The sequence below is a fragment of the Bombina bombina genome, chromosome 4 (genome assembly GCF_027579735.1).
Source record: "Bombina bombina isolate aBomBom1 chromosome 4, aBomBom1.pri, whole genome shotgun sequence".
Taxonomy (NCBI): domain Eukaryota; kingdom Metazoa; phylum Chordata; class Amphibia; order Anura; family Bombinatoridae; genus Bombina; species Bombina bombina.
This window is the reverse complement of record NC_069502.1, coordinates 704,236,968-704,259,796: the sequence shown is the minus strand read 5'-3', so window position 1 is coordinate 704,259,796 and position 22,829 is coordinate 704,236,968. Positions and strand designations below refer to the sequence as shown.

The window sequence follows — 22,829 nt, the reverse complement described above, 5'->3', positions numbered from 1 at the left end:
TTGCATTGGGCAAAAAGGATATCAGCTCATGCAGTTGGTGCCACACGTTTGGGCACCCGAGCTTTGGCTGCCCAACCAAGGAGCAACCTCAACATACAGACTGGGGTGGGAATACAGCCGGGAAACCTGCAACGGCTTTGTTTGTGGGTAGGTCTTTGTTTGTGGGTAGGTCAACCGGTACTCAACCGAGTGTCACAGAGGGAGGTAGTGTGGCCATGGAACCTAAAGACACTAGAACTTGTGTGAGAGCAACTGTTTGGGAGTCAGGCTTGGCAAACTTGTTTGGGACTTTGCATCATGGGACTATCCCTGCTCCCAGGGCTCACTCCCTGATACATTAGATTTGGCCATTTCCTGGCTTATGGGATCTTCCAGATGCGTGCTGTGGGTTGTTTTGCTGTGCACACTTGGTCATGGAAGAGCTGATCTATGACCAGGAAAAACCCTCTCAGGCTGGCCGGGCTGGGGAGAATTATCGGAGGGGAGCTCCTTGGGAACCTGGGGGCTTTTTGGACTGTGGCATCTGGGGACCAAGAGCTTTAAAATGAAACCCTGGAAGTGCTGCCGCTCTACTGGGATAACCCCGAAACCGCCACCCCTGGGTACTGGGATTCTGTGGCTGCTATGGAGGCACCAGCCTGTCTGGAGGGGTGGGAATGACGGAAAAATTGTGGGATTGTCCAGTGCCTTATCAAGATGAGCTGTGTGAATAAAAGGAGTGCGTGTTTTCCAATAAAATTAGTTCTTGTTTCACCTGAATGCTAGTATGTCTAGTTATTTGGGTGGGATCCTGCTAAAATCACTTTCCTGGACTACATAGCAGCTTGTTCCATGCAGAGGAAGGACCATCTGGCAGAGCTACTCAGTCTGGGTAGCCAAATTCTGCCACAGGGTGGGACTCTGAATACAGGTGCTGTCAGGCATCAGGGGTGGCTACAGGCTGTGGTCACTTGCTAGCTACATAGCTGCAGAAGGCAGGGAGGAAGCAGGACCCGTTTGGCGGAGATACCCAGTCGGGTAGCCGGAGTATCCGTCACAACATTTATCATTAAATCACTGATACATGAATATAGATAGAGAGATAGATGGATAGACTTGGATGATATGTTATTCTATAGCAAAGCAACAGAAATGTATATTACAAGGTGTTTACTATCCATTTAATTGCTAGTTACTGAACCCCCATATCTCCAAATGAACAATGTACATACTTACATAAAGTTCCCAATTCAAATGTACCAAACACAACATATTTTATTAGTGCATGGATGTTAAATTATTAGTGCACTACACTTACTGGAGTATTAAAGGTTGAGAAACAGATTTGCTGACCACTATCAATTGCATTTTGTTCATCACTAATGTTTAACACACTTGGAGTATGTAGAACATTTATGGATGATTTTATGTATAAAACTATGTTTAGGAGTAAATCCCGCTTGGCTACTATATTTCAAGCACACTAACCCAATGTTTTGTTTTTTAAAATGAAAAATACGTTCATTGTTTTATACCACGTTAATACAATTATTATCAGTGTATCTAAGAAGCTGGAGATATATATGAAAGAAAGCTAAGTAGAGAAGAATTTCTGTCAAACCTGAATAATCAAATGGCAGTCACATGTCTATACACTTTATTAAAGGTCCACTTACCACAGTAGAATAGCATAATCAATAAATGCATTATAGACAATGCACTTAGTAGATTTTTTTTCTGACAAATGTCAAAGTTAGTTTTATTTTCCTTCCCACTGCATCATGTGACAGCCATCAGCCAATCAGAAAATACATAAACATATATTCTGTGAATCTTGCACATGCTCAGTAGGAGCTGGTGCCTCCGTAAGTGTGCATGTAAAAATATAGTGCATATTTATATAATGGATGTAAAATGGACAGTTGTTTAAGATTGTGTGCTCTATCTGAATCATGAAAGTTTAATTTTGATTTTAGTGATTCTTTAAGTGATCAGATGTTACTTAAAGCAGCAGATTGCAATCAACGTGCATCTCATACTTCTTTGCACTCTGGATGTGAACTTGAAAAACAGAATTCATCATCTAAAATTAGAATGCTAGAATCAAAGTAAATGCATTTTAAAATCTCTACCATAGATCTGTTCTTAGATAAAAACCTATTCCCCAAATACATTGTCACTATGCAATATCAGAAAACATTTTGATATTAGTATAAACAGGTAACAAAATAAATAAATAGATAAAAATAAGGGATGCATTATCACTTACCCTGCAGGCAAAGGAGCTGGTGATTTGACTTTAGGAATGGAAGGGGAAGGAACTCTTTTAATGTTGGAAATAGGTGTTGATAATACATTCTCTCTCTCATTCTCTTTTTCTTTCTTCTCCACCTATGCACAATTAGTAAATTGAAATGATTCCATTTAGTATGACCGCTAACCTAGCTTTCTTTTAGAATTGATGTGGTCAGTGCATCAAGATCTTATTTATACAAATACATGTTGCAATACATTGTGTGTTCATACCCCAAATAAATCCCAAGTAATTCAATGTGTTCATTTGTTTTGTAAGCAACATGGTTAAAGGAACATGGAAGCAAAATAAATCATTCATAATCAAGATATAGAGAACAGTTAAAAAATAAACCAACAAGAACTTTTCAATCTACTTTTATTATCACACATCTTTTTCTCTTGGTATCCTTTGTGAAAACTTAGCTACGTTCCACAATAGCCAACTGGGGGAGGCTCAGGATTTAAAAAAAAAAACATATTGAGAAATGAGAACTATATGGCAGCAATGTTATAATAGCAGTCTGTAGAGGGAGCTTTAGAGTGCAGTAGCATCAGTCAATCTATGGTAAAACTCTATGGTAAACTATGCTATCAAACAGCTTTATAGCTAGAAGCATTGCTTAAAGGGACACTAAACCCAAAAGGTTTATTTCATGATTCAGGTTGAGAATACAATTTTAAACAACATTCCAATTTACTTCTATTATCTAATTTGCTTCATTCTTTAGATATCCTTTGTTGAAGAAATAGCAATGCAAATGGGTGAGCCAATCACACAAGGCATCTATGTGCAGCCACCAATCAGCAGCTACTGAGCCCTACATGCTCTTTTTAAATCATGAAAGAAAAAATGTGGATTTAGTGTCCCTTTAAGCAATGCTTCTAGCTATAAAGCTGTTTGATAGCATAGTTTACCAGAAAACCTAACACAAACCGAGTGCATTTTTTAGATAGGAGACATCCAAACACTTTGTGTGAGGAGTGGTTGCTTGTAAAACATCCCTACACACACAGCTTATGATGTGCACAGTCATGAGCATACTAAAGTATGCCCTCATTGAAAGGGGCCGTTTTAACCATGGATACAAAGATGAAGAAGTTAATCTGATAGCAGGAGTTTTTTTTTTATTGTACATAATTTATAGCTCCTATATTGCAATTTGTTTCTAGTTGTTCACTTGTGATGTATAATAATGATTTGAATCCTACATTTATTAACACTGACTGGCTGATCTAGTGCCCAACTGCATGAAGAGTGACCTTTAAAGAAACATAGATACTTACACTAACAAATCCTGCAAAATGAGTTGTTTTTCGTCGTGCAATGGCTTCTGGTGTTGTGATAAAGAGCTTTGGTCTCTCTGAACTTTTACTGATTGGACTCTTGTTTGGCTGAGGGCTGATGGGGCTGCAAGATGCTGAACGAGGACAAATGGGGATAACTAGGGTGTTTTAAGACAATACAGGTGGAGATGCCAACAATGAAATGGCAGAAGCAGGAAGCAGCGAGGCAACAGTGAAAGGGAAAGAAAAGAGGGAGTCTGTTAATACCAGAGAAACAGATTGTCTAAATCCAAAACCAGCACAGTATGTCTGTGATATTGTTTTGTATTAACATATGGATATATGTAAATATATTAAAAAATATGTTAAAGTGCTGTCTCTCACAGAATAATAATAATAATAATAATTAAGCATGTGTTGGTGGGTTCTCCAATAGAGTGGTAGGATTTGTCTTTTTCCACCAGTGAGCAGGATTTGTGCACAAACATGCACTTCCTGTTAGAATCAATATCCTTTTAAACATCTCTAACTTGGCATTTAAAAAACAAACAAAAAACCCCCATATATGTTTAATTGCTTTTCTTTCATGTAAAAATATAATAGAAAGGCTAATGAATAGAGTGATGGTTTTGGAAATGTTCTCTAAAGCATATATTATTGATTTGATGTTGATTGTATAAGCAAAATAAATAAAAATAAATATTCAAATAAGAGGCAAGAGATCATTTGCAGCACAAATCAAATTCAAAAGCAGAAACGGGAACCCAGACTCAAGTACAGAAACCCAAATCACCACACCGAGCAAAGTGAATGCAAAGCAAAGGCAGACAGAGGCATTCCTTATGCACAATATACAGCTATCTCAGTAAGCAATGTTTTTTTTTAGATATTCATTAATCTAATATTTTAAAAACAAATAAGTTTGAGCAAAATATATTTAAATAAATAAAATGACAATGCTACGATTTAAAAATAGAACTGCATATATTCCTTGCATTCTGTATATGAAACATAGGGGTAAATTTGTTTTCTTCCAAGCACCAGACTTGTATATAGGGACTTGTGTGAAAAAGCTTTTAAAATAAAAAGAATAAAATGTCACCCAATATAATGTATGGCTGTTGACACTTGACAATTGAGTTGCTACAACAATGGCACTGTAATTGTATAGAGCTTTTGAATTAAAGGGACATTGTACTGCAGTAAAAGACCCGCTTGGGAGCTATAAATATTTCCGCTCACAAGAAGTGTGCAGGAGCAGCCATGTAGCTGTCAAATGGGACTTTACTGAAAGATTTAGCGCATCTCACTTTTGCACTGGAACATCCTTTTAATGTACTGGATTGTCCGAATTCCCTCATAATTTATACATACACTTGATGTTCTCGTATAATAAAGAGTGACACTGCAAATCAGTACCGTCTTCTGCATGTATCTGTGGACCCAGGGCAGCAGATGTAAATATGAAACAGATAAAATGTAGCCATCTATTGTCACTGTGCATGAAAATAATCCCTTCTGGTTTCTTGTTTTATGGTCAGAAGTGAGGGTGAGAGAAAAAACAGCACCAATAACAGGGGAAAATAAGGGGGTGAGGTGAGAATGTGAGATAAGACCAGGCCTAAGTCAGCATAAAACCTGAATACACCCTTAAATACAAAAAAAAACAACTATATTATAAACCATTACTGCAAAAGAGTTTGTCTGTGACCTTTACAGTTCTCAGATTAGCAATGGTCAATAAAACATTTACACTGCTCAGAAATTGCCCTGCTGGGAACACAGACAGTGCAGCTAACTCCTTTTGCAGTTAAAGGGACATTAAACACTAAATAAATCATTGTTTTAATGATGTAGTCAGAGCAAAGTTTAGCCTGAGAATGAATGATTAAAAATGATATTAGTTGTTTATACATTAAAAAATGTTAATGTCCATAAAGCATTGGGTGCCACCATAGTGTAACTTAGGTTACCTATTCTGCTGAGGCCAATTAGGAATGGCTATAAATGGCTTGCTAGAGTGTGCAACCAATGACTGTACGGAATATAGCTGTGTCTGCACTTCCATGTTTAGCATGAACTGGAAAGCCCACAATATTCAGAATTAAATTACAGGAAAGGAGAACAAAATAAATAATGAAAGTATATTGCAAAGTTGTTTTACTACATGCAATTAAACAATTTAAATTAATATCTTGAGTGTTTAATGTCCTTTTAATAAGCTGCCTTGGCTCCCATAGGAGTGTGGCCTAATTAAACAAAATGGCTGCTTTTAGAGTCCGTTTCCAGAAGGTAATTTGCCTAACCTTATCTGTAAAAATGCCACTTTTGACTAGTACTTTGAAATAGTTTGAGCATTTACATATCTGAGTAAAAAACACATCAGGTAAAAAAAAAAAAAAAAAAAAAAAAAGGTTTTAAAATCTTGTACCACAAAATAATTGCTTTCTTGGTACTGTGTTAGCAATGAAAAATAAATTAACAAACAAATTGTATAAGTGATATACCTTTATTGGCTAACGAAAAGGGTTTTTTTTTTTTGCAAGCTTTCAAAGCACAACAACAATTTGTTTCTTATTTTATTTTCAAAATCTTGTACAAAATACAGATAAATATAATTCAATAAAAATTTAAAAAAAATAAGAAATTATCTGACATGTCAGTAACATATTTCCCAATACACAAGTCTGGACCTAAGTGTTATCAACATCATTTTATGATATAAAATCATTTAAGAATCCAGGATAATTTTTTGAAGAATGGAAGCACAATGTTTCCTTTACATCTTAAACTCAGAGAGATGAAATTAGCCTCTAGAAGAGATATGCCGAAAGATGTATTCAAACATATATCGGACTAGAAAGAAAACTTAAAAAAAAAAAAAAGTGTAATGAACACATATAGTTTGTATCTAAAGATATAATATATTATTTGAATTAGCTATAAACAGTATCATTACTCTTGCAAATATACCTGCATCCCCTGATAGGGCAGCGGTACTTTTACTCCTGGCCAGATACGAGTGAGTGGGCGTCAGTAAGCGGCTAACAACACTGCTCTCCCATGGACTGAGTGGCGGTCGGCGACCTACATGATACCATAAAGCAGATTTAGACATAAGCAGTTTAAGTACTTCTTTAATGATGTCCACAAAATATTCACATTACAGCACATGCGGGGTCTCTAGAAACTCAGTTATATTGTTCTACACTCAGAGACAATCTTAACCTTTAAACAAATAAATGCTGGATCAATGCAAATAATTATGAGTTGCTGCAAAAGATAGAAAAATCAATTGAAAAATTAAGTAATTGTACAGGGATTTGAAACAATTTGCAAGTAACATATGCTTCCTTCATAGGGCATATTAATCTTTTATTATTTTTCTTCTTAAAGCAATACTGCTTAAATGTACTAATATGAAAGATATGAGATGAATTTGTTGAGTTGGTATCTGGTTGTCTTCTATTCACGAGGGAACAAACTAGTACTAACAAGATGCACGCGCCTGATTAATCAGAATTTAAAAGAATATTTAAGTGGTGCATTAATGCTAATCTTTAATGTGTCGCTATGAATAAAAAAAAGAAAATTATGTTTTTGTAAAAAAACTTTAAAATACTGACTTACCTACAGTGTTTGCTCCAATTTCTGCCCTCTCATTCAAACAGATAATTTATTTTACACCGAGTTGCTTTGTAAGTCAGTAGGAGGCTGAATTAACTTAGTAGCGCTGTCTTGTAACCATACTGTGTATACTTTTTATATTCTTTTTTACCCTGCAGTGTTGTTTAATATTTGGAATAAGATTTGGTCTTTCACACATCTGTGGGGCTCTCAACATCAATAAAAAAATATCATCAATGTTTAATAAGGATGAATAAATGTTGTCAAATTGAGGGAAACTGGTGCTGCATACTCCATGTTCTAAATAATGTATTAAGCACATTGCAAATATATACAGCAAAAAAGAAAAAACTTTTTTTAATTTTTGTGTGTAAAACATGTTTTTTCTCTATATAGTTGTAATATATATATATATTTTTCTTTAAAATATTAAAACTACAATGTAGTTTTGACATTACTGAGATTTGTCACTAGTTAATACCCTATTAAAGGCAAGGTAAAGTTAACCACACTCGTTAACGACCTCTTAAAGTATATCTAAAATTAGCCCAAGTTTCATTCATCGTTTTTCATATATCTTTTTATATAACTTAGATTACTACCTTATAAGTAGCAGCCGACAACAATTTCTACTCCGCCCGACATATTGCAATAATTGATTGACGCTCAACATATACAGTGTCCTCCAATCATCGTTTTCCCCCCGGGGTGGTCAGCCCATCCACTACTACTTCACACGAGCACTGAGCGCATGCGTCCGACTGGTATCGTTTTCCCTACTCACCGTGCTTGTTCGTGAGACGCGCATGCTCCGTGCGACTTATCCTCTAATTCAGCAGGAAACAGCAGCTTACAGATCGATCGCGGTTCAAGTGAGTAGAAGCACTTGAATACTCTTTGTATTTTAAAATTTCTACGTCTGCAATCTCTGACACTATAGTACACAATGAATACTTCGCATCATTGGATACTATGGGCAAAATTTATCAAGCCCCGAAAAAATGCGCCTAAAAAGTCGCGATTATTTTCGCAATAGTTCGCAATGTGTGAATTCAAAAATGTCGCCAGTATTTATCAAAATTCTAGAGACATTTTTGGGGCAAAACTTTTTTGCGATGTCAAGCGAATGGCTGATCCTAGTTTTCTTGCGAAAATGTAATTTTCACTTTATTTATCAATCTTAATTTTAGACACCAATAAATGGTTTATTGTTTTAATCAAGTGATTGTTTAAAAGAATGCTATTTCTTATATATTAAAGTTAGTTTTATTTTGCCCCTTCTTTGGCTCTCTTTCATTAAGGAAGGTTGCCCGTTTTTTGGAGCTCATCTTCGTTCTTTTTAATACACTCATTTCAATTGCACTTAAATTATTTTACTTTTTTATAATATATTTATTATTATTCAGGATCTGCGCCTTGTTGTGGGCAATTTCTAACCCTAGATAAAGCAAGTAAAAGACATATTTCCATTTTCCCTCCAGACAAACAACAATATTGCTCTTTATTTTTCACTCCTCGCAACCTACAAATTGGCGAGATTAAAAGCAGTGAATATTACATGCACCACTTTTCATAAATATATGAGAACTGCGAATATATACGGGCATTTTAAAATGCCAATAGAGATTAATACAAGAATTAGGCATTTCCAGACAACTTATTCGCATATACTTAAGACTTGCGAATGTTATGAGTCAATTTGTTCGCACATATGAAAAGTTGCGACTTTATTGGCGCATAACCTTTCATAAATATGGTGATATCATTTGTGAGGTTTTTTTTGACGACAAATGTGAGAATATTCTTATTCTCACTTTGATAAATCTTGCCCTATGTATCGGCAGAAAGTTGCGCATACGCAGATGAAAATGTAACCGTGCACGTGCAATTTAGCCGACATAGAGAGCGGGCTCTCTATGATGAAACACACAAACGCGGAAGTTGCAGCTGGGAGGAGTCTGCAAGGAAACGGTAGGGAAAATAAAAATGATATATCTTCAAAACTATAGTTTGAACAGGGAAAAAAAGTTAGCGACTGCATTGTAATGATATTGAACAATCAATAGGGCTTTTCATAGGCACGAAACTTTACCTTTACTTTAAGTGTAACATTTTATACCATTAGTATTATACATCCTAGCTGCACAATTGTACAGCCTTCGTACCATCTTCCATCTTGCCAAACATACACATTTATTTGTGCTGCCTTTCCCATTTTCTCAAAAACCACTACGTATGGAAAATGATAAAAGAAGGTTTTTGGAAGCTTTAGCATTTCTAAACAATGAATGAACAAAAATGAAAAGAATGTCCAGTAAGTGACATATCAAACGTTACAGCATGCTCGAAATTCAGGATACATTACGCATCATAAAATATAAAGCATAACAAATTAGCACAGCATTAAACGCATGCATGAAAATTGGAAGACATGCACAAATATATAGGAATAACTCTGTATGTAAAGAATCAAACATATTTATTTTCTGCATACACAATATGGTTTGTTTTTCATTTTGTAAGATTGAGTCTGGACTTTGTCCCCTCACAGCAATATGGATGCCTGGAAAGTAATGATCATTAGCACAATGTTTACTGAAGAACAAAGCCATACACAGGTGGCATTTTCTGATAAATTAAAAAATATTGCAGATTTTTTTATATTTTGATATGGGGACCCAAATTTTAAATGATAAAGTGCCATAAAACATGTTGAGATTTGTGCATATCCTAAAATGGCTAATGAAGTAAACATAGTTTGCCATTAAAAAATTGTTTAAAAATAGCTGGCAAGTATTTTAAAATAATTTTTAAAAATAAGCACAATTACGTACATAGCCATGCTGTCTGGAGTAGTCTGATCCACCCCCCCCTTATCAAAGTTTATCATCAGAAACACAGGCATTGTATTTCAACTGAGTTCACAGCAGCTTATTTGCTTCTAGGCATGCTCCAGCAGATAGTCTGTACATTATGCATTCTACCAAAAGATCAAAAGATATAGATACAGCCATAGAAGGAAATGTGTGGGGGGAGTTAAAGATGTACAATTCAGAAACTTAAGAAATAGGGTTAATGACGAGGCACTGCAGTACAAATTTGCAGGTAAATTAATTAAAGTACATATTATTATATTTTGTCTCTATCCCAACTTGTTTTATGTCCTTTTAAGAATATTATTTCTATAAAAAGTATTTTATCATCAATGGCTGTAAATGGCCCTCATTTGTAAACATTCTAGTTGCAAACTTAACTGGTCGAAACAACAATAATCTTCATAGGACTTTGAGATATGTATTGTTACAACAAGTTTAACAACTGGAATGTGATTTAGCCTTTTACACACTGTACCTCTGTCTGGAGAATTAAGTAATGTTGCTGATGAAGTGGAGAGTCGCTTGCTAATAACAGGATCGATATGTTTCGATAGATTCATTGTTGAAACTGACCGCCTGTCTGGATCTAAAACAAACAAAGATATTGCAGATTGACAGCAAGCTTATATTAGTATAACCATCTTTCACCATCTAACACACCGATAATAGACCAAAGCCTTCTGCAATTTATCACCAGGAAGCCATTACTTCAGGTTACACAGATTAGCCTTTAGTTAGCATGTTTTAGCCATGTGTTAATGGTCTGAATATTTTTGTTGAGTTTAGTGAAAATATGCCACATGCCATATTTACTTTGATTAAAATATATAAAATAATTTTCACAAATAAAAGTAGATTCAGTTGTGGTGAAACATCACCAAGCATCTATATTTGTTATCTTTGTAGAATCCAAACATGTGGTTCAACATACTTAAACTCATTGTAGTCTACCTGGTATTGCAGAAGAATGATACTTTGGGTAATGGACACAATCCTATTAACTATCATTTGTAACTAGAATTGCTAACACATTCACATCTACAGCACCAATACAAAGGAGAGGAAATATTTTTATTACTGATATATCTGCTAGTCATCTATGACCACGGGATCCAGCTATGAGAATTTTTTGCAAATATTTCATTTCTGCATCAGGAAATGTTTTTTTTCCAGTTTATTTAACAATCTTATAAATAAATAAAACTTAGATTTGTACTTACCAATCAATCTCTAGCTAATTTTAGTCACAATATAGGGAAGTAGGTGCTTACTGGTGGCATATACACTTTATTGTTAAAACTAGTCAAACTCTGGTTCCCCCTTTTCTACAACCTAACTTATCTAGTGTTCCAGTGCATTATGTATCCAAGCTACAGAGCTGTGTGTAGAAGACCCTCAAAGGAAAAAAAAATGATTGTGGCAGTTGGCAGACAGAATCAACACATTTAAAGGGCCTCTAAAGTCAAAAATAAAAACTTTCATAATTCAGAATAAAAAAAATAATTTCAATATACGTCCATTATCAAAATGTGCACATTCATTTTACACACTTTCTGAGGCTCCAGTGGTACAGTACATATGTATGTGCATTGTGTGATTGGTTGATAGCTGTCACATGATACAGGGGGAGGGAAAATGTTAGTAACTTTAAAGACATGAATTTAAAAAAGAAAAAAAAACCTTGTTGAGTTCCGTTTCAAAATCCATTCTCTGTGAATTCCATGCGTATATAAAACTTTCTGAACATCCATCCAGATTTAAATATTTCAAACTCTAGAACATATCCTCAGATAAAAATGGCATTTTTACAGCAATGACAAAAAAAAAAATATTAAAAAAAATCCTTCAGTTGCATGTATTAAAGGGACAGTCTAGTCCAAAACAAACTTTCATTATTCAGATAGGGCATGTAATTTAAAAATGTTCAATTTACTTCTATAACCAATTTTGATTTGTTCTCTTGGTATTCTTAGTTGAAAGCTAAATCTAGGAGGTTCGTATGCTAATTTCAAAGCCCTTAAAAGGCCCCCTCTTAGCTCAGGGCATGTTGACAGTTTTTCACCACTAGAGGGTGTTAGTTCATGTGTTTCATATAGATAACACTGTGCTCATGCACATTGAGTTCCTAGGAGCCCGCACTGATTGACTTAAATGCAAGTCTGTCAAAAGAACTGAAATAAGGGGGCAGTTTGCAGAGGCTTAGATACAATATAATTACAGAGGTAAAAAGTATATTAATATAACTGTTGTTTATGCAAAACTAGGGAATGGGTAATAAAGGGATTATCTCTCTTTTAAAACAATAAATATTCTGGTGTAGACTGTCCCTTTAACCTTTTGTCATATTAAATTGTCTGAAAACTGGATAAAACTATGGAACACTAAATGCAAAATGAAAGACACTAAAAACATATATAGTGTAATATTTAACTTAAAGGATTGTTATCCATTGTTAAAGGTGAAAAATATGCCACAAGTAACAACATACTCCCATGCATTGTCATCATACAATGTAAAAGGAAATTGTACATGGTTTCCTCATGAAATAAATATTATTTGCAGGGAAAAGATTATAGAAAAGATGTATTTTTTTCTATCTATAAGAAATAACATTCTAGATTTTTAAGGGAGAAGTAACACAGCACATTGAATAAAGTACCCCTTCTCTTAAAACCACCCTTGGCTTGGAAACTGTGTGTCAGATCATCTATATCGATAGTGGTGAAAGGTGATTCAACAAAGTAACCTGGAAACAAAACATGCAGCGGTGATGTAAATTAAAAAGTAAACAAGCAGCCATGCAAACAGAAGACATGAAACATATAATGGGCGCATGAGCTAAATTACTTAACAGTTATGGTGTACGTTACTCAATTAACTCAATAGATGTCTAAATAGCTTAAAGGGACACTGAACTCAAATTTTTTTCTTTTGTGATTCAGATAGAGCATGCAATTTTAAGCAACTTTCTAATTTACTCCTATTATCAAATTTTCTTTATTCTCTTGGTATCTTTATTTGAAATGCAAGAATGTAAGTTTAGATGCCGGACCATTTTTGGTGAATAACCTGGGTTACTCTTGCTGATTGGTGGATAAATTCATCCACCAATAAAAAAGTGCTGTCCAGAGTCTGAACAAAAAAAGAAGCTTAGATACCTTCTTTTTCAAATAAAGAGAGCACGTGAACGAAGAAAAATTGATAATAGGAGTAAATTAGAAAGTTGCTTAAAATGTCATGCTCTATCTGAATAACGAAAGAAAAAATTTGGGTTCAGAGTCCCTTTAAGGGGACACTAAACAAATTGTGATTGTCATGTAAAAGGTCTAATTAGTGTAGTAAAAATATATATTTATTATGTCCCAATTTCCTACAATTTAACCCTGAAACTATGAGCTTTACAATTCCCCTGAGTATCCACAAGGCAATGGATGCCGCCATGTCATAACTTATCTGTTCTTCTTATCTCATATCTCCTGCTGAGGATAGTTAGCAAGGTCTGCAGCCATTACTTTATATTATTTTTTTCAATAATATGTAAAACAAATTGCATCTACATTCTATTCTCTGCTTTGAATACATAATTATTTATAGCAATTATTTAAAGGGACACTCAAGTCAAAATAAACTTATATAATTCAGAAAGAGCAGCAGTTTTAAGATACTTTCCAATTTACTTCCATTATCAAATTTTGCTCACTTTTTATATTCACAATTTCTGGGGAACAAGTTCCTACTGAGCATGTGCACAAGCTCAAAGGGCAAACGTATACTAGTCTGTGATTGGCTGATGTCTGTCACATGATACAAGGGGGGGCGGCGGCGGCAAATGGGAGAAAAAAATAATTTTTCAGAAAAAAATCTACTGCTTATTTGAAATTCAGAGTAGGTGTTAAATCATTGTCTTTTTATTATGCTCTTGTTTATTATGTAATTCTACTACATTAAGTGGTCCTTTAAGGGTTAATGTCAATTTAACACACTGAGTTTGACTGACCATTGTGATGTTGTACTGGGTATGAAACAAAGAGAGACATCAATGAGACAACAATGTAGAGTAGATATATAAATAAATACATGGTATGCTGACATTTGTAGGGCACAATGAATATCAGATGTAGTATAGGACAACAAGAAGCACACTATATACAGTAATATTTAACATACAATTTTTGTACTTCTCATACAAAAGTAATATATGTAAGTTGACGACAGTCACTAATAATATTTGTGGTGTTTGGTTAAATAAAAAGATCAATTAACAAGAAAAAGGGACATATATGTAGCAAGGTTTGCCTTGAAAATCATCAGGGGGCATTTCGAATTCTGAGTATTAGAAATTGCTCAATTTTCAGAGCTAAATTACAGGAAAAGGGGGCAAAATAACTAATGAAACTATATTGCAAAGTTGTTTCATTACACATAACTAAACAACTTATCTGCAAGCGTTTACTGTTCCTTTAATAGTACTTACAATCAATATGTTAACCACAAGCTTAAAGGGACAGTAAAGTCATAATTAAACATTCATGATTTAGACAGACCATACAATATTAAACAACTTTTCCAATTTACTTCTATTATTTAATTTGCTTCCTTCTTTTGTTATCCATTGCTGAAAGGTTTATCTTTTAAAGCTCAGGAGTAGCAAAGAACCTAGGTTCTAGCTGCTGATTGGTGGATATATATATCCCGATTGTCATTGGCTCACCCATGTGTTAAGTTAGAAACCAGTAGTGCATTGCTGCTCCTTCAACAAATGATACCAAGAGAATTAAGCAAATTTGATAATAGAAGTAAACTTGAAAGTTGTTTAAAATTGTATGTTCTACCTAAATCATGAAATAAAATGTTGGGTTTCATGTCCCTTTAAATAATTAATCAACTGAATATATATATCAAACTAATTAAGTATATATGCAATTAATATCCATCAGAAACCATAAAAAATGATATGGTGAAACACTTGGTGTCGTGCATCAGTGAATTAGACCACCATGCCATCTCCTTTTTAGGTATTAGTTGCAGTCAAAGATTTCAATCACATCTATTATACAATATATTAAGGCTTCAATAAATCTTTATTGTTCTTTAATTAATTTATGGCAATACTAATATTGTAATTTGTCATATTTTAAGAAACAGACTTCTTTTCAATTGGCATGGTAGGACTCTTTTATTGATTACAATAGATTTTTATACTTTCCAATAAATTTATTTTTTATGCTCCTAGTGACAGCACATGGAGGAGGTGATGATTTATTATGCTTGGGTTAATATCAAGCCACAATATGGACAAAGAATGAACTTCAATAACTCCCCTCCCTCTTCCTTCCAATTTTATAATTTATCCAATCAACGAGAGAGAGAAGAAACAAAAAAGGAATAAGATGGAGCCATCTTAAAAAAAAAGCACACCACTATAATTTTTTTTACCATTTATTCAAAATTGTTTAATGACAAACCTCAATAAAGCTAAAAAAATCCTCAGCAAATTAGTAAGGCTAGGTCATTAAATGCTGTCACGTAAATAAAGTGATTTAAAAACAAGTATAAAAATCCTGTTTTCTGTCAAATTTATCATAACCACGAATGAAGCAGGAAGTGGTTTATTCCTAGGAATTTTTACAATGGCAGTACAAATAATCATCATAAAGTGGGGTATGGTGACAAACAGGGAGAGATCCTTCAGAGGAAAAGAAAATGCATATAAGTCCAAACTACAAAATCTCTCAGTAGAGGTAATTTTGAAACAATAATTGTTGTAAAGGTATGCAGAGAGGGCCTAGTTGCCACTTTACACAACTGCTCGGGGGAATTAGGAGTTTAAGAGGAAAACTTCCATGTGAAGAGATATGATTGCTGATGATTAAATGAATGAGAAGTTACTTTTTAAGGTGAACAGTATAAAGAAGATATGGTGCCAGGGCATGCTAGGGATGTAGGGAAAGTCCAGAAGAAGAGTGAAGATATAGTGGGAAAAAGTCTAAAAATAGAGCTGAAAGATACTGTTAGAGGATAATGGAGGAATGATTTTATCAAAAGATGTGAGGAAAGAAAAAACAAAAGAGAGAAGTAAAAAAAAAAAAGGGAATCCTTGTATAAAGTATGTGTTGGCTGTCCAATCTTATAAAAGAACCCAACAACTACACTAAAGGTCTGTGGGAGAAACTGCCCACTAAACTTGTAGTTGGAGGATCTGGGGCTAGGTACACCTAGAGTTCATAGGCAGTGAGGGATAACTATCTAATCCTTTTACCCAAAGCCCAAGATATTTGTGAAGAGCAAGTGGGAAAGGTCTCTATCTGGAATTACTATTGCAATTCACCACATAGAACAGAAAGAAGACATAGGTCTTAGATTAAAAAAACATAATTTATGTAAGAACTTACCTGATAAATTCATTTCTTTCATATTAACAAGAGTCCATGAGCTAGTGACGTATGGGATATACATTCCTACCAGGAGGGGCAAAGTTTCCCAAACCTTAAAATGCCTATAAATACACCCCTCACCACACCCACAAATCAGTTTAACGAATAGCCAAGAAGTGGGGTGATAAGAAAAAAAGTGCGAAGAATATAAAATAAGGAATTGGAATAATTGTGCTTTATACAAAAAAATCATAACCACCACAAAAAAAGGGTGGGCCTCATGGACTCTTGTTAATATGAAAGAAATGAATTTATCAGGTAAGTTCTTACATAAATTATGTTTTCTTTCATGTAATTAACAAGAGTCCATGAGCTAGTGACGTATGGGATAATGACTACCCAAGATGTGGATCTTTCCACACAAGAGTCACTAGAGAGGGAGGGATAAAATAAAGACAGCCAATTCCTGCTGAAAATAATCCACACCCAAAATAAAGTTTAACAAAAAACATAAGCAGAAGATTCAAACTGAAACCGCTGCCTGAAGAACTTTTCTACCAAAAACTGCTTCAGAAGAAGAAAACACATCAAAATGGTAGAATTTAGTAAAAGTATGCAAAGAGGACCAAGTTGCTGCTTTGCAGATCTGGTCAACCGAAGCTTCATTCCTAAACGCCCAGGAAGTAGATACTGACCTAGTAGAATGAGCTGTAATTCTCTGAGGCGGAATTTTACCCGACTCAACATTTCCTAGAACCGGAAAAGATAACAAATAGACTAGAAGTCTTACGGAAAGATTTCGTAGCTTCAACATAATATTTCAAAGCTCTAACAACATCCAAAGAATGCAATAATTTCTCCTTAGAATTCTTAGGATTAGGACATAATGAAGGAACCACAATTTCTCTACTAATGTTGTTGGAATTCACAACTTTAGGTAAAAATTCAAAAGAAGTTTGCAACACCGCCTTATCCTGATGAAAAATCAGAAAAGGAGACTCACACGAAAGAGCAGATAATTCAGAAACTCTTCTAGCAGAAGAGATGGCCAAAAGGAACAAAACTTTCCAAGAAAGTAATTTAATGTCCAATGAATGCATAGGTTCAAACGGAGGAGCTTGAAGAGCTCCCAGAACCAAATTCAAACTCCAAGGAGGAGAAATTGACTTAATGACAGGTTTTATACAAACCAAAGCTTGTACAAAACAATGAATATCAGGAAGAATAGCAATCTTTCTGTGAAAAAAAACAGAAAGAGCGGAGATTTGTCCTTTCAAAGAACTTGCGGACAAACCCTTATCTAAACCATCCTGAAGAAACTGTAAAATTCTCGGTATTCTAAAAGAATGCCAAGAAAAATGATGAGAAAGACACCAAGAAATATAAGTCTTCCAGACTCTATAATATATCTCTCGAGATACAGATTTACGAGCCTGTAACATAGTATTAATCACGGAGTCAGAGAAACCTCTATGACCAAGAATCAAGCGTTCAATCTCCATACCTTTAAATTTAAGGATTTCAGATCCGGATGGAAAAAAGGACCTTGTGACAGAAGGTCTGGTCTTAACGGAAGAGTCCATGGTTGGCAAGATACCATCCGGACAAGATCCGCATACCAAAACCTGTGAGGCCATGCCGGAGCTATTAGCAGAACAAACGAGCATTCCCTCAGAATCTTGGAGATTACTCTTGGAAGAAGAACTAGAGGCGGAAAGATATAGGCAGGATGATACTTCCAAGGAAGTGATAATGCATCCACTGCCTCCGCCTGAGGATCCCGGGATCTGGACAGATACCTGGGAAGTTTCTTGTTTAGATGAGAGGCCATCAGATCTATCTCTGGGAGCCCCCACATTTGAACAATCTGAAGAAATACCTCTGGGTGAAGAGACCATTCGCCCGGATGCAACGTTTGGCGACTGAGATAATCCGCTTCCCAATTGTCTACACCTGGGATATGAACCGCAGAGATTAGACAGGAGCTGGATTCTGCCCAAACCAAAATTCGAGATACTTCTTTCATAGCCAGAGGACTGTGAGTCCCTCCTTGATGATTGATGTATGCCACAGTTGTGACATTGTCTGTCTGAAAACAAATGAACGATTCTCTCTTCAGAAGAGGCCAAAACTGAAGAGCTCTGAAAACTGCACGGAGTTCCAAGATATTGATCGGTAATCTCACCTCCTGAGATTCCCAAACTCCTTGTGCCGTCAGAGATCCCCACACAGCTCCCCAACCTGTGAGACTTGCATCTGTTGAAATTACAGTCCAGGTCGGAAGAACAAAAGAAGCCCCCTGAATTAAACGAAGGTGATCTGTCCACCACGTTAGAGAGTGCCGAACAATCGGTTTTAAAGATATTAATTGATATATCTTCGTGTAATCCCTGCACCATTGGTTCAGCATACAGAGCTGAAGAGGTCGCATGTGAAAACGAGCAAAGGGGATCGCGTCCGATGCAGCAGTCATAAGACCTAGAATTTCCATGCATAAGGCTACCGAAGGGAATGATTGAGACTGAAGGTTTCGACAGGCTGTAATCAATTTTAGACGTCTCTTGTCTGTTAAAGACAGAGTCATGGACACTGAATCTATCTGGAAACCCAGAAAGGTTACCCTTGTTTGAGGAATCAAAGAACTTTTTGGTAAATTGATCCTCCAACCATGATCTTGAAGAAACAACACAAGTCGATTCGTATGAGACTCTGCTAAATGTAAAGACTGAGCAAGTACCAAGATATCGTCCAAATAAGGAAATACCACAATACCCTGTTCTCTGATTACAGACAGAAGGGCACCGAGAATCTTTGTGAAAATTCTTGGAGCTGTAGCAAGGCCAAACGGTAGAGCCACAAATTGGTAATGCTTGTCTAGAAAAGAGAATCTCAGGAACTGATAATGATCTGGATGAATCGGAATATGCAGATATGCATCCTGTAAATCTATTGTGGACATATAATTCCCTTGCTGAACAAAAGGCAATATAGTCCTTACAGTTACCATCTTGAACGTTGGTATCCTTACATAACGATTCAATAATTTTAGATCCAGAACTGGTCTGAAGGAATTCTCCTTCTTTGGTACAATGAAGAGATTTGAATAAAACCCCATCCCCTGTTCCGGAACTGGAACTGGCATAATTACTCCAGCCAACTCTAGATCTGAAACACAATTCAGAAATGCTTGAGCTTTCACTGGATTTACTGGGACATGGGAAAGAAAAAATCTCTTTGCAGGAGGTCTCATCTTGAAACCAATTCTGTACCCTTCTGAAACAATGTTCTGAATCCAAAGATTGTGAACAGAATTGATCCAAATTTCTTTGAAAAAACGTAACCTGCCCCCTACCAGCTGAACTGGAATGAGGGCCGTACCTTCATGTGAACTTAGAAGCAGGCTTTGCCTTTCTAGCAGGCTTGGATTTATTCCAGACTGGAGATGGTTTCCAAACTGAAACTGCTCCTGAGGACGAAGGATCAGGCTTTTGTTCTTTGTTGAAACGAAAGGAACGAAAACGATTGTTAGCCCTGTTTTTACCTTTAGACTTTTTATCCTGTGGTAAAAAAGTTCCTTTCCCACCAGTAACAGTTGAAATAATAGAATCCAACTGAGAACCAAATAATTTGTTTCCCTGGAAAGAAATGGAAAGTAGAGTTGATTTAGAAGCCATATCAGCATTCCAGGTCTTAAGCCATAAAGCTCTTCTGGCTAAGATAGCCAGAGACATAAACCTAACATCAACTCTAATAATATCAAAAATGGCATCACAGATGAAATTATTAGCATGCTGGAGAAGAATAATAATATCATGAGAATCACGATTTGTTACTTGTTGCGCTAGAGTTTCCAACCAAAAAGTTGAAGCTGCAGCAACATCAGCCAATGATATAGCAGGTCTAAGAAGATTACCTGAACATAGATAAGCTTTTCTTAGAAAAGATTCAATTTTTCTATCTAAAGGATCCTTAAACGAGGTACCATCTGACGTAGGAATGGTAGTACGTTTAGCAAGGGTAGAAATAGCCCCATCAACTTTAGGGATTTTGTCCCAAAATTCTAACCTGTCAGGCGGAACAGGATATAATTGCTTAAAACGTTTAGAAGGAGTAAATGAATTACCCAATTTATCCCATTCCTTAGAAATTACTGCAGAAATAGCATTAGGAACAGGAAAGACTTCTGGAATAACCGCAGGAGCTTTAAAAACCTTATCCAAACGTATAGAATTAGTATCAAGAGGACTAGAATCCTCTATTTCTAAAGCAATTAGTACTTCTTTAAGTAAAGAGCGAATAAATTCCATCTTAAATAAATATGAAGATTTATCAGCATCAATCTCTGAGATAGAATCCTCTGAACCAGAAGAGTCCAAAGAATCAGAATGATGGTGTTCATTTAAAAATTCATCTGTAGAGAGAGAAGATTTAAAAGACTTTTTACGTTTACTAGAAGGAGAAATAACAGACAAAGCCTTCTTTATGGATTCAGAAACAAAATCTCTTATGTTATCAGGAACATTCTGCACCTTAGATGTTGAGGGAACTGCAACAGGCAATGGTACATCACTAAAGGAAATATTATCTGCTTTAACAAGTTTGTCATGACAATTATTACAAACAACAGCTGGAGGAATAGCTACCAAAAGTTTACAGCAGATACACTTAGCTTTGGTAGATCCAGCAGGCAGTGGTTTTCCTGTAGTATCTTCTGGCTCAGATGCAACGTGAGACATCTTGCAATATGTAAGAGAAAAAACAACATATAAAGCAAAATAGATCAAATTCCTTATAAGACAGTTTCAGGAATGGGAAAAAAATGCCAAACATCAAGCTTCTAGCAACCAGAAGCAAATGAAAATGAGACTGAAATAATGTGGAGACAAAAGCGACGCCCATATTTTTTGGCGCCAAATAAGACGCCCACATTATTTGGCGCCTAAATGCTTTTGGCGCCAAAAATGACGCCACATCCGGAACGCCGACATTTTTGGCGCAAAATAACGTCAAAAATGACGCAACTTCCGGCGACACGTATGACGCCGGAAACGGAAAAGAATTTTTGCGCCAAAAAAGTCCGCGCCAAGAATGACGCAATAAAATGAAGCATTTTCAGCCCCCGCGAGCCTAACAGCCCACAGGGAAAAAAGTCAAATTTTTGAGGTAAGAAAAAATATGATAATTTAAAGCATAATCCCAAATATGAAACTGACTGTCTGGAAATAAGGAAAGTTGAACATTCTGAGTCAAGGCAAATAAATGTTTGAATACATATATTTAGAACTTTATAAATAAAGTGCCCAACCATAGCTTAGAGTGTCACAGAAAATAAGACTTACTTACCCCAGGACACTCATCTACATGTTTGTAGAAAGCCAAACCAGTACTGAAACGAGAATCAGTAGAGGAAATGGTAAATATAAGAGTATATCGTCGATCTGAAAAGGGAGGTAAGAGATGAATCTCTACGACCGATAACAGAGAACCTTATGAAATAGATCCCGTAGAAGGAGATCACTGCATTCAATAGGCAATACTCTCTTCACATCCCTCTGACATTCACTGCACGCTGTGCAAGGCTCCAACTTGCTGCGGAGCGCATATCAACGTAGAATCTAGCACAAACTTACTTCACCACCTCCCTTGGAGGCAAAGTTTGTAAAACTGATTTGTGGGTGTGGTGAGGGGTGTATTTATAGGCATTTTAAGGTTTGGGAAACTTTGCCCCTCCTGGTAGGAATGTATATCCCATACGTCACTAGCTCATGGACTCTTGTTAATTACATGAAAGAAAAAATCACTGTGGAGTCCTTGTGGTCCACATAAGTGGGACAGGGAGAATTTATTGCTATGTATATGAGCTCAACAAACTCTATTCAGTAGTCACGAAAATAGAAAGGAAGCAGAGCTTTAAGTAAAGCAGCATTTTTCAAGCAGAAACTTCAAAAAGCTGAAGGGAAAGGAAGTGAACAACAGTTGAAGGGGTTCCATGTTCAACATTTTTTCTTAAGCGTCTACCTACTTGCAGGCACTGGCTTGATGTTAACAAAATGGCTCATTTCCAGTTTTGGGTGTTATCACAATAAGTATGACTGAAAAGGTCTTTTTCTTGCTATAGTTATGAAACAAGTAATTTTGGTAATATTAGACAGTAAAAGAAAACCCACTTTTATAAAACTGGTAATTTCATGATAATATTACAGAATTTGTGTACATGCAAATCTAGATAGAGTGATCAAGGGCATGATATGATATCTTTATTATTATTATTATTATCATAGTAGTAGTAGTAGTAGTAATAATAATAATAATCATCATCATAGTACATTTTAGTTCCTTATTCATTAAAGGGACAGTCTAGTCAAAATGAAACTTTCATGATTCAGATAGAGCA

The 22,829-nt window shown here is 35.6% G+C and overlaps 1 protein-coding gene across 2 annotated transcripts in view; it reads right to left on the bottom strand.

Annotated features, from left to right (window-relative positions):
* Nucleotides 1-22,829, bottom strand: part of MAP7 (microtubule associated protein 7) — a 331,637-nt gene that overhangs the window by 64,296 nt on the left and 244,512 nt on the right. The window contains exons 6-10 of one of the 2 annotated variants that reach the window (XM_053710889.1): nucleotides 12,721-12,807; nucleotides 10,537-10,647; nucleotides 6,532-6,645; nucleotides 3,559-3,692; nucleotides 2,249-2,370 (exon numbers count right to left, since the gene is read on the bottom strand). In XM_053710889.1, the coding sequence (XP_053566864.1) occupies nucleotides 2,249-2,370; nucleotides 3,559-3,692; nucleotides 6,532-6,645; nucleotides 10,537-10,647; nucleotides 12,721-12,807 (568 nt within the window). The remainder of the gene's footprint in view (nucleotides 1-2,248; nucleotides 2,371-3,558; nucleotides 3,693-6,531; nucleotides 6,646-10,536; nucleotides 10,648-12,720; nucleotides 12,808-22,829) is intronic. The other variant, XM_053710890.1, reaches the window with a different exon arrangement.